The sequence below is a fragment of the Ranitomeya variabilis genome, chromosome 2, assembly GCF_051348905.1.
Source record: "Ranitomeya variabilis isolate aRanVar5 chromosome 2, aRanVar5.hap1, whole genome shotgun sequence".
In the NCBI taxonomy this organism is placed as follows: domain Eukaryota; kingdom Metazoa; phylum Chordata; class Amphibia; order Anura; family Dendrobatidae; genus Ranitomeya; species Ranitomeya variabilis.
In genome coordinates this window covers 241,707,913-241,720,223 of record NC_135233.1, presented here as the reverse complement: position 1 = coordinate 241,720,223, position 12,311 = coordinate 241,707,913, and the positions used below count along the sequence as shown (strand labels likewise).

At 42.0% G+C, this 12,311-nt stretch overlaps 1 protein-coding gene and 1 long non-coding RNA gene across 35 annotated transcripts in view; one reads left to right on the top strand and one right to left on the bottom strand.

Annotated features, from left to right (window-relative positions):
- Positions 1 to 12,311, bottom strand: part of RALGPS1 (Ral GEF with PH domain and SH3 binding motif 1) — a 1,054,187-nt gene that overhangs the window by 225,360 nt on the left and 816,516 nt on the right. For all 33 annotated transcript variants that reach the window (XM_077284283.1, XM_077284266.1, XM_077284294.1 and 30 more), the window contains one exon: positions 1,913 to 1,980. In XM_077284283.1, the coding sequence (XP_077140398.1) occupies positions 1,913 to 1,980 (68 nt within the window). The remainder of the gene's footprint in view (positions 1 to 1,912; positions 1,981 to 12,311) is intronic.
- LOC143805241 (uncharacterized) overlaps positions 1 to 12,311 on the top strand; it is a 91,190-nt gene that overhangs the window by 3,710 nt on the left and 75,169 nt on the right. The gene's annotated exons all lie outside the window — the stretch shown is intronic.

Genomic DNA, 12,311 nt, shown 5'->3' with positions numbered 1-12,311 from the left:
AAGTACTAGGATTTTCTAACTCTACTGAGATGGCAATTATTCATTTTTATAACTAAATTATTAATTATATTGTATGTATGTATCCTGGAGAGTGCACAGGTTTTTTTTTTATTATTTATTGTGATTTGCCTCACTACCATAGTTATAAATAAAAATTAACTAATACTATACTGATTCCTGTCTGGTGTTTCCTTCTTTTTCTAATTTGTGTTCTTGGCCTTGGTCTTACCTTCTTAAATGTGTATATTTTGCATTGATGACATTGCACAAACAGGAGAAAACCCACGTTGTTAGGTCGGCTTTACACATCTAACAGGGTGTAAGTATGGACTGCAATATAGGGACTCGCCATGGGTCTCCTGACAGTCTATGGGGCTGTCAAGTTTGGGTATGGGGACCTGGCGCCTATGCTTGCATCGTGATCTATGTCGGATATCTGAAGCCTTATACTTGGAAAGGAAATTCATCTATTAGTTGGAGAAAAGCGTGTTTCTTACTGTGGAGGATTCAGCAAATCCATGTATTACATAGACAATACATTGGTTTCAATTTAGAAATGTGCAATGCTTCATATTTCCTGTGGGGGCACTGTAGGGAAACTGTACATTTATCTATGAAGAACACCCTGTAGTCAGCTCACCCTAAAAAAAAAGGTATTGTCTAAAGTGAACAACTAAATGATGGGAAATTTAATTTCCTGTAGCCCCGAGAGTTTATTATTAGGATACGTTCAGACATCACGAATACGCTAGCAGTTTTATCACCTGGATATCACAAAAGCAGCACAGTAGAGGAGGATTTAACAAATCTCGCCTTCTTGCTGCAGATAAAAATCAGAATAGAAATTGACCTTTGGTGCACTTTGTAACTTGGCAGCATGTCAACTGTTTCTATGGAGTTCATGTGGCAAAAACTCAACAAAATCCATATATAAAATAAGCTGAATTGCTATAAATTCAATTTTTATTTATTTATTTTGTGTGTGGGGGGCACAAATCTGAGTGTTTGTAAACGTATCCAGAGTACGGATATACATAAATATATAAAAAAGAAATTGATATATTAAAAAAATAAAAATCAATTGCTCATTATAATCTAAAAAACGTAGGCACCTCACAAGATTTTAAGGCGCAGACGGAGCAGGACGAGCTGATAGTATAATATATCATGTGGTTATTCGCTGTCATAATCCAGAATATTTTGTCAGCTGCTCATTAGTGCTGGATTAGTAGGAATTTTTCTGCATTTTTTGTGTATTTAAATAAAGAAAAAATAGCATTGAAAAGTCTAATATCTTCCCCTGCTCATCTTTTCCTCCCTCGAGTCCATACAAAGCTCACTCATAATGTCTCCCACATACTAAAGAGGGAAGACGTTTTATTTAGGATAAACACCGCACAGGAAGTTTCCGTGAAACATGAGGATTTTTTCCAGAAATGTCTAAAGTTCTTTTGTTTTGCTGAAGAAAGTGACTGCACATGTGCCGAGAATCTGTAAAAACCATCTCTCTCTTGTTTGACCATACATAAAAATACTTTTATTTGGTTCCTGTGGTTTACAAATAGAAAAAAAAATCCTCTCCATTCGGAAAATAGGAATATTTGTGAACAGTCTAAATTCTTCTGGTATTTTCTTTAGCCATTAAAAGGTCTGATGACGGCAAGACCATTTTCTGCTTTTCTTACTGAAAGTAAGTAGACTTTTGTTTTTCAACTCACTAGCATGATAATGAAGATTTTTCATATCTTATATCACTGATGCGCTATGATAAGGAAGCTAAAGGATGTCAATACAATGTTGGGGTCCTCTAACTTGTAATGGGAATATTAATGACTGATCTCTTAGCTTCCACCTAACACTTTGTTAGGGATAGTATGTTTTTTGGGGGAAAAGTAGTATAGAAAATGTATACCTGCGAGATCTTCCTTGGAGGAGACCAGACGGGGAGAACTGTTTCCTGGCTCGATCCTTAATGAAAGTCTAAAAGATAAAAAAAATATATATTTATAGGTTTAGAGAGAAATATTTGTAAGCAAATATTAAAAACGATCATTATTTATAGAGTATCAACAAGAAATGTCAGAATTTATCATGTCATGTTATTAACCTCTTCACCCCAAGCCTGTTTTCACCTTCCTGTTCAGGCCAAATGTTACAATTCTGCCCAGTGTCATTTTATGAGGTAATAAAACAGGAACATATCCCAGTAATTTTTTGTGACATGTTTTACTTCATGTTCTTGGTAAATTTTGGTTCATATTTTCACAAAGAAAACTTAAATCATATCAAAAATTTGACAAAAAAAAATAAATGACAAAATGTTGCAATTTTCAAACTTTCATTTGTATGCCTTTAAACCAGAAAGTTATGACACACAAAATAGTTAATAAATAACATTTCCCACATATCTCCTTTATATCAGCATCATTTATTAAACGGAACTATTTTTATTAGGAAGTTAGAAGGATTAAAACTTTATCAGCAATCTCTAATTTTTTCAACAAAGTTTACCAAACCAATTTTTTTTAGGGACCAAGTGACATTTGAAGTGACTTTGAGGGGCCTACATGCCTGAAAATACCCCAAACTGACATCGCTCTTAAAACTGCACCCCTCACTCTGCTCAACACCACATTAAAAATTAACCCTTTAAGTGATCATGGGATTTAAATCAATGTGGAGGGAAAACATTAAAATTTTAATTTTCACACAAAAATGTTGCTTTAGCTCGATATTTTTCATTTTCAAAATAGTAACAGGAGAAAATGGACGCCACAAACTGTTGTGCAATTTCTCCTGAGTAAACAGATACCCCTTATGTGGTGGAAAACTACTATGTGGGTTCAGAAAGGAAGGAGCACTGTTTGACTTTTAGAGCACAAAATTGGCTGGAATAAACAAGAGGACGCCATGTCACATTTGCAGAGCAACTGATGTGCCTAAACAGTGGAAACTCCCACAATTGACCCCATTTATCTAGACTTGTGGTGAGCACCACGAATCTGCAGTTGCGTCACAGAATTTTATAATACTGAGACATGAAAATGAAAAATTGCACTTTTCCCACAATAATGTTGCTTTAGTCCCAAATGTTCCATTTTCACAAGGATAAGATGATAAAATAGACCACATAATTGGTTGTGCAAGTTCTCCAGAGAGCTCTTGAAGAAGTGACAAAAAAGTCGAAACCCACCACAAGTGACCCCATTTTGGAAGGAATATAGAGATATTGTGACGCTAGTCACTTCTCACGGTAAGCCGTGAGTCAGAGCGGTCAGGGAGTCCAAGATCAGTAGCCAGAGGGGTACGTCATAAACAGAAGGAAGAGACAAAAGCGTAGTCAGGTAACGTTCCGAGGTCAGAGTACCGGGAGACTAACGGATCAGAGCTGAAGGGGTTAAACAGGAGGATGGTCAGAAAGAAGTCCAAGGTCAGGCAACAGATCAAGCATATAGAACTCAAGTCACAGGGAGCACAAAGCATAAACCTCACAAGATGAATGTACGTCTGGCAGTGGTCTGGGAGAAGCTGCTCAGTTAAGCAGGCATGGCCATTACCCGGGATAATAAACACCTGAGACAGCCGATGCCTCCCAGTCACAGATTGACAGCTCAACTAGCCAATCAACACACCAACAGCTCAGCACGCCCCTGAACCAGACTGGATGGTCATGCTGTCAATCAAAGTACTGACAGCTTCAGCACACTCCTGTGCCAGATTGGACAGCCGAGCTGTCAACTACTGCATCCCAGACACCCTGAGGGGTAGAACCGTAACAAGTATATTTAGGGTTTTACTGGTATTTAAATTCATAATGTGGTACCATATGTAGGCTGTGCACAGTGCATATTGGTGCAATAGAATGGTGCAATTACAGGGTAAATCAATAATAAATAGTGATGAGCGAATATACTCGTTACTCGAGATTTCCCGAGCATGCTCAGGTGTCCTCCGAGTATTTTTTAGTGCTCGGAGATTTTGTTTTCATCACCTCAGCTGAATGATTTACATCTGTTAGCCAGCATAAGTACATGTGGGGGTTGCCTGGTGGCTAGGGAATCCCCACATGTAATCAAGCTGGCTAAGAGAAATCATTCAGGTGCGGTGATGAAAACTAAATCTCCGAGCACTAAAAAATTTTCGGAGGACACCCGAGCATGCTCGGGAAATTTCGAGTAACAAATATATTCGCTCATCACTAATAATAAACAATAATTCATGGATTTGTGGCAGACTTATTATATTTTTTATGCACAGGCAAGGTGCACAGCATTTTATCTTAATTAACCAGAACTCTATTTTCAGCAAGCCAGGAGGAATAGACTTATCTATATGATGACTTTTGAATTTGTGTGTTTCTTTCTGGTTGATCAAGAAAACACAGACTTTTGTTTGTATAAGCCTGTAATATTGACTCGTATATGTAGACATTTGATGCAACATATTGTGCTGTTATCCTGGATGATTAGTGATGTTTGCTGATATGTTGGCTACACATTGTCCAGGCCATCCAGTTTATTAACTTGCAAAATAGAGGCGGAAAAATAGATTATGCAAATAGAATACATAATCAAACAATGCGAGTTGGTCTTATCATCATTCTTCCCCTTTACCTGTGTATATTGCATGAAGATCAGTTGCTAACTATAAAAAGAGGTTATATGCCTCTGTAACAAGAGACAGAGATTTAGCCAAGACATCCAAAAAGAACCAAACATCAAATGGAAAATAGAGACAGCGCTGTCTCTATTTTCTATTTGATGTTTGGACGTTTTCCAGGAAGGACTCCCTGGATTTTGACGTGCGCTCCTTCTATGGGTAAAAGTTAACCCTGTGATGCCATGAGGTGCTGTGGATTATCATTTATCCATACACAACCAGAGACTCTCTACAGGACAGCAGGAAATACATTTTGGCTTAATCATGAGGAACACAGACTTGTAAATCTACAGGATGCCAGCTTAGGGGACGATGGTCCCGTCTGGAAGAATACAGATTTGCTCCATCAATCTATGGATATGTTTGGAGTAGTTAGGATTCGGACCCACCAGGTGCCTGAGCCCCATGGATACATTTGTGGGGGCTAGGAATGGGACCCATTGGTTGCCTGGCTCAATAGAGATGTTTTGAGAAGCCAGGTTGTGACCCTCCGGTCATCTGGCCTTGTACCTCAATGGACTGTCATCTTCCTAAGCTTGTCGATACCTCCTTTCTGTGCATACCACTGGTGGGTAGTTGTCCCTGGAAGCTCTGAAGTAACAGCTGTTATTATCCTGGCGAGTCAGCGGAAGAGTGAGACTTTGTAATTTTGCACCATCTTGGGTACTTTGCTGGGACTGTTCTATGTGTTATCTGCCTATTTTGTGGTTCAATAAAGTATTGCCACAAGGTTTTACCCTCACCTTGTGTTGTCTGAGTAATGTTACACCCACATGTAAAGGAGAGCGGTGCGTTCAGCAGGATGATCCCTGGTCCATGCGGTTTCAGCTAGCGGACCGGAGCACCCGCTGATCACCTGTGTCTCCACACAAGGTTTGCAGGGGCAGGTGTTACACTGAGAAATTGTGTCATTTCTTATCCCAGTTCTGTAACACACTTTGCACCCGTTTTGCGTCTGGTTTGTTGACCTGCGTAGAGGTGCCTTGTACAGCGGTGGGGATGCTGCCATTACCACATATAGTGGTCAATAAAAGAACATCCCTCTTGTCCTTATACTTGACCACCAGCATGTTGTTCCTACATTGGACTTTGCTCTCGCCCTTTAACAGCAGTCACCCAATTAGCAATCTAGGGAGTTTTTTTGCACACAGCAACCCATATTGCGGTAGCTCTGGCAGAAAGGGAGTTGAAGAGTGGGCATCCTGATATAGAAGTGGGTGTACCAATTCCCACAGTTTTCCCACTTTCTCCCAGGACAGGGAGCCATTCAGGTGGTTCAATCTTCGTAAACACTAAATCTACAGGTGTACCATGAGGTACTTTCACACAGTTTGTACATTTTTAATTCGTACCTCGCACTCTTATTAGGCAGGTAGTGCCAGAATTTAAGCCTCCCCTTGAAGTGGATTCAGGACTCATCCATGCAGATGTCCCCTCAGGTAAAGTACACCTCAGCAAATTTGTTGCTGAAGCGATCAATGACTAGGCTAACTTTGAAAAGTCTGTCAAAGTTGGGGTAATCTCAAGGTAAACACTATGCATTATCGTTATAATGCAAAAATTTGTTAATGGCCTCAAAACATGCCCAGTCATAGCTATGCAGAAAACTGGAGTGTTATATAAAAGATCAGAATTATTATTATTATTATTATTTATTGTTATAGCGCCATTTATTCCATGGCGCTTTACAAGTGAGGAGGGGTATACATAATAAAAACAAGTACAATAATCTTAAACAATACAAGTCATAACTGGTACAGGAGGAGTGAGGACCCTGCCCGCGAAGGCTCACAATCTACAAGGGATGGGTGGATGGGTGAGAATACAGTAGGTGAGGATAGAGCTGATCGTGCAGCGGTTGGTTGATCGGTGGTTACTGCAGGTTGTAGGCTTGTCGGAAGAGGTGGGTCTTCAGATTCTTTTTGAAGATTCTGATGGTAGGCGAGAGTCTGATGTGTTGTGGTAGAAGGTTCCAGAGTAGGGGTGATACGCGAGAGAAATCTTGTATACGATTGTGGGAAGAGGAGATAAGAGGGGAGTAGAGAAGGAGATCTTGTGAGGATCGGAGGTTGCGAATTCCAATATTGCTGAACTTCTGGCTTTTTCAATATTAGCATGGAAATTACAAGGCCATAAAACGTTATCATTTCTACTGCATCTGCGGGGGTCCAACTAGCAAGTGATAAAGTGCGGTTTGGGGCAAGAAATAGTCGCAGCCACCATGAGATTTTCAAAACTATCAGAGAAAAATACTTTAAAACAGTTGATTTCTGTGAGGTAGTTGGTGTCAAACTGGATTCCTGATTGGGCCACAAAATCAGGAATCTGAGGTTCATAACCTTCAGGGGAGGAGGGATTAGATCCTTAGGAGGGCACTAATGGTGGATACTGTGTTATTTGCAGTCCTAGGATGTAAATGTGGAGGTTCATTATTACTGGAGGAAGAAGAGGAGGATGGAGGAAAAATAGAGGAAGATGATGTCCTCTTCCTCACTATCAGTGTTGGAGGAAAGGAAGGTGTATGCCTCCTCGGATAAATACAATCTTTGGGAAGAGCGGGACATTTTTATTTTCACATGAGTGGGGTGTGTGTGTGTGTTTGTGTGTGTTTTTCACGTGTGTTGCATAACAAAATTTTTATTCAGGTGTGCATTTGGGGTAAGTATTTTTTAGTTACTTACAAAATTAAGTGGAATATGGGTGTATTATCCATTAAAAACTGTACATTTTTATAGATATAGATTCAAATTTAATTCCCCAAACAATTGGTGTACACACGTGAATCAAAGAAATGTACATACACTCCATAGCGGCTCTCCCTTCACTTTCCCTAATACACCCCCATAGAAGGGGGAAAGGTAAGTGGGGGAGGGGTATGTTGCTGATGGGAAAGATATATATCTCAACTCATGATATTACTTATCTAAAACTTTAGTAGGGTGTATACTACTGCCTCTATGCTTTTCCCCTCATTCCCCCCTGGAATGAGGAGAAACACATAGAGGCAAGAGTATACACCCTACTAAACTATGAGATAAGTAATATGGCGATAGGAGTGTATCTCTATAAATATTCTGAAAAGTGATATTATAATCTATATTATTAATTATGCTAATAATGCATATATATGATTATCTCTGCTATCGGCAATCTGCTGGTTTCCATACATGGTTTATTAAGTACTGGTCATCACATGGAAAAATATTTAGAATTGAGAGTCCTCAGTGGTTGATACCTTTTAATAGATAACTGAAAAGATGGTAACAAATTGCAAGCTTTCGAGACTAATCAGGTCCCTTTATCAGGCATAGACTAATACAAATTCTGAAGAATCACATATTTATGCACAATACAGCACAGAAAAATAAAATGCCATAGTTAAGACAGGTGACGTGAAAAAAAACCTAGTATCAATTACCGTATATACTCGTATATAAGTCGACCCGAGTATAAGCTAAGGCACCTAATTTTGCTTTGAAAAAAGTGGGAAACCTTATTGACTCGAGTATAAGCCAGGTATGCATTTTCCCCTAATCCCTATTCTGGTATGCATGGCTCCTTATTTCCATCCTTGTATACATGGCTCCTTATTCCCATCCTTGTATGCATGGCTCCTTATTCCCATCCTTGTATTGCATGGCTCCATATTCCCATCCTTGTATGAATGGCTCCTTATTCCCATCCTTGTATGCATGGCTCCTTATTCCCATCCTTGTATGCATGGCTCCTTATTCCCATCCATGTATGCGCGGTTCCTCATCTCCATCCTTGCATGTATGGCCCCCATGAGAAAAGTATAAAAAAAAAAACCCATCCTACTTACCTTCCCTGCACGCCCTCGCAGCATCTCGTTCCGGCTTCCAGCAGCTCTTCCGGACGGGCGATGACGTGTCTCCTCATTGTCATGTCATTCATCTCTCTCCAGCCTATCGGGTTGGAGAGAGGTGAATATTCATTACCTTAATTAGCGGTCACCTGCTAGAGTACAGCAGCTGCTGGAAGCCGGCAGCTGTAACTGTGCACGCGCTATAAGACAAATGAATATTCATTGCCAGTGCAGTGAATATTAATTTCTCTTTAGCAGCAGGCAGAGGCTTTAGCCGCTGGCTCCTGCCTCCTGTGACTTGCTGTTCTGACGCGCCCCCTCCCTCCCCATAAACTGAGACAATGACTTATGTTTAAGCCGAGGGGGCCATTTTGAGCACAAAAAAATGTTCTGAAAAACTCACCTTATACACTAGTATATACGGTACTACAATAATTTTTCACTAAAATTCTGAAACTACTCTACAATTACTGTAATAAATGGATGTCAGTAAAAAAAATTACTGAATGTTCGCAACTATCTGACGTTAATTGTAATTATATTTTAGTAAAAAAATATTGGAGTATAAGCTAATTACAACAGTAATTTTTGTTACTATAGATTACATTGTTCATGTATCTAGCACTATCAATTAATTTCAATTACTTTTTTAATATTATTCTTTTTTGTGTGGATGAAAAAAAACTGTTCCATTAAAAAAAAATCCTAAACACAGATTGAGCACGGATGCCAAAAGTGTTATGCTGAGGAGTAAAAGGAGATGGATGTCTCTAGTTGACTGCACTCTTGCACACTGTGGTAGTATCCAATAGTAACTGTATTACACGTTTCAAGTTTGTCACAAACTCTTTCAAAAAATAGACTACATGCAGAGATCAAGGTAACAGAGCAGGGTTTAAACAGAAAGAAGGAAGGTCAATATTCAAAGACTCACCCTGCTGGCCACGAGTAAAGTATGGTATACATAAAAGCCAATAATAACAGAGACAAAAAGCACAACACATCTAAAATTGCTAAAGCACAAAACTCTTAAAAGGGACCCTAAATTCATGAATGCCATTGCGAAAAAAAGAAGGAAAATTAAGACTGTTTGAATTCCTGAGAAGCGGAATCGAATATTAAGAGACCACAACAGAACATATGATCATTGTTGGTGATCTTAGTAATAAAACAAAAAGAAAACTGAATTTAGAGTTAACATTTACAGGTAAAAAAAAAAAGCGATAGGACTGAATTCCTGTGTTTGTGACGTTAGGAACTGGTATTTGAACTAAGTGGCTAGCTCTGAGAAATATAAAGATGCTGCACCAGAGCCCACAAGGAAAAAGCTGTATGAAAGCCTTGTAGAGTTGTACACCAGCTGTGAATAGTTTCCATGTGAAAATCTATATAATTGTCTAAGGTCCACTTCCGTCTGTTTGTCTGTAACGGAATTCCCGTGTTGCTGATTGGTCGCGGACGGCCGGGACCAATCAGCAAAGCGGGATTTCCGGGAAGGGGTGTGGTCTCCACCATCACTGCCAGTGTATAGGAGAGAGGAGCGGGAGAGTGTACTCTCAGGAGGGAACGTGGAGGCGTCTGGACAGTGCGGGTACCGGCCCGGGTGAGCGAGGGAGGTGGGGAGGAAGCCGGGGACTGGGAGAGGGCAAACAGTGGAGGGGCAGAGGGGGCTGCGAGGACGCCGGCCTGTGACGACCTATTGTGTGAGGGCACCCGGAGTCCTGCGTGTGCGGAGAGCCGGGGCGCGGGAGCCAGGGCTCCGGGGACCCGATTTTCCCCGCCACATTGAACTATACAGACGTCTGCCGGTACAGTTCAAATCAATGATGGAGGAGAGAGAGTCACCATCATTCCCCGCTCTGCCTCTGACACTGCGGGTGCGCGATGACGTCATCCCGTACTCACTGTGTCCCAGGCAGTGCAGCGGCAGCCGCTGAGACAGGAGCAGCGTGGGCATGAGGAGAGTTGAGGAATGTGCTTTTTTTTACTGGACTGTGGGGCCATTCTCGGAGGGGGAGGGGGGAGAGATGTGGGCTGTGCTGTATACTACTGTGTGGGCTGTGCTGTATACTACTGTGTGGGCTGTGCTGTATACTACTGTGTGGGCTGTGCTGTATACTACTGTGTGGGCTGTGCTGTATACTACGCGGCCAGATAGAGCTATATTCCGTATCTGCACAGCCTATATGTGTGTGTGTGTATATATATATATATATATATATATATATATATATATATATAAAATTGTCTAAGGGACTATGCATCTGTTTGTCTGAGATGGAAATCCCGCGACGCTGATTGTCACGCCCGGCCGCGACCAATTAGCGACAGGCACAGTCCGGCCGCGAATTGGCCCCTCCCTACTCCCCTCCAGTCAGTGCCCGCTCCATATTCCCCTCCAGTCAGCGCCCCCAGGTAAGGTTACCCTCAGTTCGAGTTCACGTTGGCGTACACACAGGCTCTGTTCCCGGCCTGCGGGCCCGGCATGGCGGCTGAGGGTCTGGAGCTCAGGCCCTGCGGCCCCGGGATAGGGAGGTAGCAGGAAGCCGCTCGCAGGAGGAGGGGCAGCCGCACACAGCACAGTCAGGCAAGGATCACAGGCTTCCAGGACTGACTGTGAGGGAAGGATGGGCGGTGCCTCCAGAGCACAGCGACCCCTGCAGGCTGGAGAAAGGTGGCACCACAAACTGCACTACAGGCTGCCCGAACCCCCGACATCCTGCACCCCAAACCCCCGACATCCTGCACCCCGAACCCCCGACATCCTGCACCCCGAACCCCCGACATCCTGCGACCAATCAGCAACAGGCGCAGTCCGCCTGCGAAGTGGCGCGGGATTTGAACCACGCTTCGCTGATTGGTCGTGCCCGGCCGGGCATGACCAATCAGTGATATTGGCGCGGAATTTAACCCCCACTCACAGCGCGACGTACATACATACAAGTATGAGATGTGCATCACTGATCTAATCAGCTCTCAGTAGATGCAGGTCGCATGCTCGGAGGTGGGGCAAAATAAAAAAAATGCTAAAAATTGGGCGATCAAGTACTGATCAGCACTCTGCAGCAGAAATGGGGTTGGAGAAAAGGGTGAAGAGAGGGATTAGAGTGGATTAGAAAAAAAGAAGGAGACAGGAACAAAACAGGAACTTATTCTACAGTTTTTGATTCTTCAATCAACAGCAGCAGAAATGATGGCACAGTCTGAAAAAGTCTGTGGAACAAAAAGCACCAGCATGTGAGTAGCAGAACAAAACAATGATTGCTCTGCGCACTTTTCCAAACTGGAATGATGTGGTGCAGAGCGGTCATCAAGAGGTTAAACTAACCACTTGCTCACTGATTGGTTCGATCGGACAATGATCGGTTCAACTGACCAATCAGTTCTGGAGGCATATACTGCTGTTACTTAGCAACAGCCCATAATCGCTGCTTTTAAAGCACCGATCATGGCTGGACATCACTGTTTCAGGCACTTTTATTTGCAGAAACACTGAAATTTCTGTGAATGGCTGTTCAGAATTGAACGGTCAATCACAGCAATCATTGATGTGGTGGAGTGGTGAAACCCCCCATGGCGACAAGTACAGGTGCCCTGCTGTACTCTATCACAGTGTCTTCAAACAGGATGACTTGTGGTTCCCAAGATGTAACTCAACGTTATTTTGCGGGAACCCATTTCCGATCATGACGTACAGTTACGTTGAATATCGTTAAGGGGTTAACACCAGGATGTAAAGCCTTGTTAAGGCAAGTTGCGTATCTAGTGGAGATATTTCCTCAGCATATCTGCAAAGAACAAAAAAATGAGCGAAGTTGGTGCCGAA